The following is a 6068-nucleotide window of genomic DNA, read 5'->3' as shown; positions in this document are numbered from 1 at the left end:
CTAAAAAAAGTTGCATGTTTAGCAGAACGTTTTGCTACAAGTTTGCTGGTGGCGAAAAATGACAAAATTAAGCTAAACAACTTGTCAAAAAATGCAACAGACGTTTAATAACTTAGCTGCAAAACACAAATTTCAAGATTACTCCTTGCATTTAAGACACATTGTAGTGAGAAAAACATAGTACAAAGTAAGTATGTACAAAAAAGGTGTTGTCAGTCAAAAGACTCTCAGAAGGTTGTTTACAAACAACTGTCCAGTACCAAAGAACACACGGACTTAAAAAGTATTCTAATCATAAACATTACTGCCAAAGTACTTGTGTATATAGAGTGCAACCTGCACTGATGATGACAACAGCGATTGTTGAATTTTTTATTCTAATAATTTATTCTATATACACCAGTACGTTGGTGGTTTTGTCTAAGATTAAATCATCCAGTACCATGTTTACAGAATTTGCTTTTGGCCTGAAACACTAAACCTAACACAGAATTTGTACCAAGTCACAATCTGTTTATAGCAGATAGGTTTAAATAATTCCTACTTGAGTGCAATCATTCTGAGGACAATTTCGCTTTTTAGCCAATTGGTAGCTGTGCTTCTAGATTAGGCACCAGCACACATTTACAAATGTTCAGAACAGAGTAGTGGGGATGACCAAATAATCCATAGTTTTGATGGTGACAAAAGTTTCCATTAAGTCTTGTTTGTGATTCGTCAACCTCAGTGTCGTAATTCTGATCTCAAATCCAACCTCTTTTCGACCACAGGTAAATAGATCAACCAAGGTCAATTGACAGTTTCAATCGACATCGTCAAGGTCAAGGTCGTCCATATGCACAACGACCTCATCTTCGTCATTGTCCGATGTTTCTTCATGTTGGAAGTCTGTTACTCCTTCAAAGTGGGCTTGTGTGTGTGAATGAGAATTTTCCATTGTTAAACCACCACCACCACCACCGTATTTTGCCAGAAGTCGCTCGGCTGCCAGCTCAGCTTGTTGCTTCTAATAAAGGAATTTTCCAATTAAATTCTTGTTGTTTCTAAACCTGAGTACTTAGGGCAGTCAAAGCTAGTAAATAGCAAACTAGTTAATCACAAATTTCGCTTGATGGGTTGGGATTGTAAATCATAAAACTTATTAGTCATGAAGAAAAACTGGTTAATTTCATGAAAACTATTGCAACAATGATGTACACTCAACCACATTTATCTGTGTCTTTGCCATGACATTTTGCAAAGCTTGGTTTAGTTATTTCCTGTAACATTCTGTTTTCTGTAGAAGTATAATGTAGCAACTCATATTTACAAATATATTTCTGTTTGGTTCAGTGTTTAGAATAAAATAAAAGTCACCTTCACAATAGCTTGTTGCTGCATATGAAGCGTTCTGCATTCATCAACAGAAATCAACTTTGTCAGTTTTCCTGGTGATGGAGATTTAGGGCTCAGAATTTGTTCTAAAACAACAACAACATATTTCTCAAACTTTATCAAAATAAAATCCCATCTACACATTTGTCACAGTCTGTTTAATAACAGGTTTTTAATGCTTGCAAGTTGAATTACTTATTCACAGCACCATGCATTTAGATAATTGCTCAAAACTCTACAAGAACAAGCATGTGCACAACTCAAAGTCCAAACGTGAAAGTAAATAATTACGCAAAAAAATTTTGAAACATAAAGGCTTACAATGCCGGAAACATGCAAACACCAAAAAAGTGATTAAGTTGCAACAGCTCAAAAGCATTTCAATTTTTATGCAAAATCTCATTTGTAGCAAATTCACCTGTAACAGGGCGTTCTGCTGTCGTTGTTGGTGCAGAAAGTTTAATTTGGGAAACACTGTTTTCCCCCAGATGTTGAGATTCCTTCTCTAACTGTCTGCAAACACAAATTCACAACCAGAGTTAACAAACCATTCAAATGACAATAGGCCATCACTATTCTAACCATCTGATTTGTGCTAAACATAAAACTGAAGAAACAAACAACTTAATTTCACAGTTAAGCATGTGTGGTATATTTTTAATTAGTTTGTGTATTTTATATTGTAAACACATTTTGCTCACAAAAAGTGTGCCATTAAGCTGCCTGTTTTCTTGCAAGCCAGTTTAATCATTTCTTATATGTTTTAACTTTACAAAGTTGTAACTTCAAATTAGTTCAACCAATAAAATTCCACTGAGTTAGAGCAACGACCCAAAGTTTCTTGCCCAGAGAAACACAAGTTGCCTATTGGGTTTTAAGTAGATTGATACAGCGATGTAAAGTATAGAAACATTGCAATACCTGTTTAAAACAAACTTAGATTTTGATCGTTTGGCGTTTGCTTGTTTCACAACATCATAAAACGGACCTTCATGGATCGACATTTCATTGAATCCTCTTTCCACAATTTTCAGTTCATCCACATTCAGTTTCTAGATGGAACAAACTTTTATTTAAGCAGAAATGCAACCTCAACACATGTAGTATGAAATATGTACCTTGGCATCTCCACTTTCAAAACTATTTTGTGTTTCCAACATTTCTTCATCCTTGGCTGATGATTCATATTCACTTTCCTGTTGGTTAACAGTGAATAAAAAAATTACACCACAATCATATCGGTACCGCCGATACCCATAAACATAACTTACATTTTCAACAGCCATTGTACAGGTTTGCAATTCCACATGGTTGTTGCTTTCTGCATCAATTTCTTGCAATCTTGTTTTCAATTGTGAAGCTTTTATTTCAATATTTTTGCCTCCATCAGGTAATATTGACATAAACTGTCTAAAAACAAAGTTTGAAACACATAGTAATGATGTTAAATTACTAGGCTAACAAATATGGCCTATGTCGTGCCACCAGCTCCAGTGATTGGAGCTTAAAGGTCGAAACAGTGTACACTGCCTTTATCTTATTTATCTTTTATTGGCTTGATGCTTTTATATTAATAGTATGCTGATCATTTTAACAAGAACAGCATTTTGATCAATACTGCTAGTAAAAATAAAACAACTAATGACAAAAAGTGAAAAAATTAATGTACTTGTTTGCCAGAAGTTTTCCTTGTCGTTCCAATAGTTCCACAATTTCAGTTCGTGTTTTAGTTTGAATGTCGACTTGGTAACTTTCGTTGACGGGATGTTGGATTGCTGACAATAAACTCTCGCCGTGTAAAAAGTTTGGGTTCCTGTGGCCATTATTTGGACGCTCCATCATTTAGACCAGCCGAAGCTTGTTTAAATCTTTTACAATTTACACCATGTGTTTCCAGTTATAACTTTTTTGCAACACGGCCGTGAAATTCGCAACTACCAAAGGGAAATACCCTGAAATCAGCGGCTGTCCCCATTTGTAAACTTTTACTTGCAATATTTGTTTACAACTTTTCTACTAATGTCGCACTGATTTTTGTGTTTTAAAACGTATGTAACTTTACAAAATATGTTGTTTATACCATTTTTAATTAAGTATTTGGGTGGTAAGTTTCAACCAGTGGTGGGATTCAGCCGGTTCACACCGGTTCTAACGAACCATCTCACGAAATTTTATGAGATCAGCGAACTGGTTGCATATTTCCAAAATGTTTCCGAATTCGAACCAAAGGGCTTTTTAAGCCAATCACAAAGCGGGTTTTCCTGGGTCATGTGAGTTTATAACCAATCAGCGTAGTGGACTGATTAAACCAATCAGACGACACCTTGCATAGTAACCAGTCGATCTGCCTCGAGGTACTATGTTTAAAAGTGAATATTGTGCGGTAAATTCCACCCTTACTATAGTAGCTGTTTTTTAATCCTGCCTTTGTTTCTACTTCCTGTTGCCGCAGGTTCACTTAGTTTTATTAAAAACTTACGACAAATTTAACAGCATTCACCATTAAAGCAACATATACATCGGTGGTACAGAACAACATGAAAAACTGGAAAATAGTGGGAGTTGCACTGTGTATAATTAAAAACCATTCATGTCTGTAGGTTAGGATCAGTTTGTGTATCCAAAGGTATAGCATGTACAATGTATATATTATACCATCTAAACTTGTTCGCTGTGTAGTGCTCATCACATGCATAGTCAAATGTCGATGTTGATGGATTGAATGGGACATGTTGCTAGTAGTAGGAAGATGGTGAGAAGATTCCCAGGTTCCGTGCAAGACATCCGGTTACCTTGACCTTGACCTTGAAGACGTCTTAAGACTTCCGTAGGAAGTCTTGGCTACGTCTTGGTTTCCGACTTTCTCATCTTGAAGACGTCTTGAAGATGTGGACTTCCCCATTCTTGAAGATCAGGACTTCCCCTGACTTCCGAAGGAAGTCTTACCTGGGTGAAAGTTTCAGGTGATGTTGTTCTGCAGGTGTTTCGTGGAATTTCAAAGGAAGTAAGACTTGCGCAAGTTTTTGACGTAGTCAAATATATGTATTTGTTTGTTTGTTGCAAGAAAGTGGGTCATGACTTTCAAAAAACAACCGAGCTAGTAAACCGCCAATAGTTGCGTCATAGACTTTTTACTCTGCGTTTCTAGTGTCAGCTGTCGTGTTTCACCGGATGAGCGAGCGCGCTCGCGCCCGTTAGATTTATACAGGCATTGTTCGTTTTACGTGGAATTCCAAAGGAAGTGTCGTTTTTAAAGACTTGCGCAGGTCCCTTTGTGACCAGCACAGCGCCCCGAGAAAACTTATTATAACATTTTTTGTTGCTGTGGAGTTTCTATGGATGAGTTAAAAACGCGTCGTCTACCAGCTGTGGTAAATCGCTGGATGAGCGAACGCGCGTCGCGCTCGATTGCGTATCGGATGAGCGGCGCGTCTCGTGCGCGGCGCTCGCGCGCGCGCGGCGTTTCGAATACGTAATCCCGGCAGAGATTGTTTTTTCGTTTCGATCTTTTTTATTTCTCACACACACACACGCGTAAGCACAATTAGAGCAGCTTTTGAAAAAGTTGTTGCACGAAGCGATCGTTTGCACGGTAATTACTTGAAAAACAGTCTACAAAATCGTTAAGCGATATGTCACGCGCCATGGCCATAAGAAAACAATCTAAGTCAAAAAATATTACAATAAGTGTTATCCGGATTAGGGTTAGAACAAATGTTGCAATAAGTTTTATTTGGGTTCTATGCACAGCTGTTTTGTGTTTGTTCGCGTCAAACCAATTTAATTATGCGGATATGACGATCCAGTTTATATGGAAACTCGCGCTGGTAGCAATTTTGCTGAAACCTGATAGCGCGTTTCCTATGTCGCTCACTGACTTTGCATACTTAAAAGGTTCACGCAAGTACGAAGACAGATACATACAAAACATGTCAAAGTAAACAACTAATATTATTGATCGATAAAAAAGTTTATAAATATGCATGCAATGCGACGATTCAAATATCTAAGGGCTCAGTTAAAATACCATTAAACAAGAATTTTCGTTTAAACTTATTCGTTTTTTCGAATAAATAGTTTGGGCCTTTTTGTAAGGGTTACAAGCAATTTTTTTCACGCTTCTAAGCATGCAACCTTGGTTGCTGACAGTAAAGCCGTTTTGTGTTTTACCGTCCCAAGCCATCTTTACCCTGCAATTTAACTTTTTCTAAATTACTATTGTCAGCCGAAAATTTCAATTTGCAGCATGGTTGCATAAACCATTGTAGCCATGTCGGTTGCAAAAATAAAATCGGTAAAGTAGGTGTGTCAACTCTTACCCCTAATCCGACTCTCGGCCTAAATCCTTACGTTTGGTAAGATACACCAACGCTGGGTCTTAACATTTAAGCGTCTTGTGTTAAGATCCCTCAAAGGGCTGGGCTTAGCCACAAATCTCTCATATTGTTTGTTTGTTAATTATGTCAACGGTAGTTCAAGATCTGTACAAATGTTGTGTGGACAAAAACAACCCTGCAACTGATTAACATGATTGCAGTCGGGTGCTGTATGATTATAGACAACAATAGGTCGCTTATGCCATTTGCAAACGAGTTGCAAATAAAACCCTGGGCTGCGATCATTAACTTGACAAAGTCAAAGCGTAATCTATTATTGTGTGTAAACTTATCAGTGATGTTGAAACCGATAAATGG

The 6068-nt window shown here is 37.3% G+C and overlaps 1 protein-coding gene across 1 annotated transcript; it reads right to left on the bottom strand.

Annotated features, from left to right (window-relative positions):
• LOC145229807 (uncharacterized) lies at positions 1 to 3360 on the bottom strand. The gene is made up of 7 exons (XM_080095133.1): positions 3044 to 3360; positions 2646 to 2784; positions 2493 to 2570; positions 2296 to 2426; positions 1793 to 1887; positions 1357 to 1460; positions 1 to 1006 (listed from the first exon to the last, which is right to left on the bottom strand). The coding sequence occupies exons 1-7, from the start codon at positions 3214 to 3216 to the stop codon at positions 803 to 805; spliced, it is 924 nt and encodes a 307-aa protein (XP_079951259.1). The 5' UTR covers positions 3217 to 3360; the 3' UTR covers positions 1 to 802.
• Positions 3361 to 6068: the final 2708 nt, after the last annotated feature.

This window comes from Phallusia mammillata, chromosome 5 (assembly GCF_965637545.1).
Source record: "Phallusia mammillata chromosome 5, kaPhaMamm4.hap1.1, whole genome shotgun sequence".
Lineage (NCBI taxonomy): Eukaryota > Metazoa > Chordata > Ascidiacea > Phlebobranchia > Ascidiidae > Phallusia > Phallusia mammillata.
This window is presented reverse-complemented; position numbering and strand designations above follow the sequence as displayed.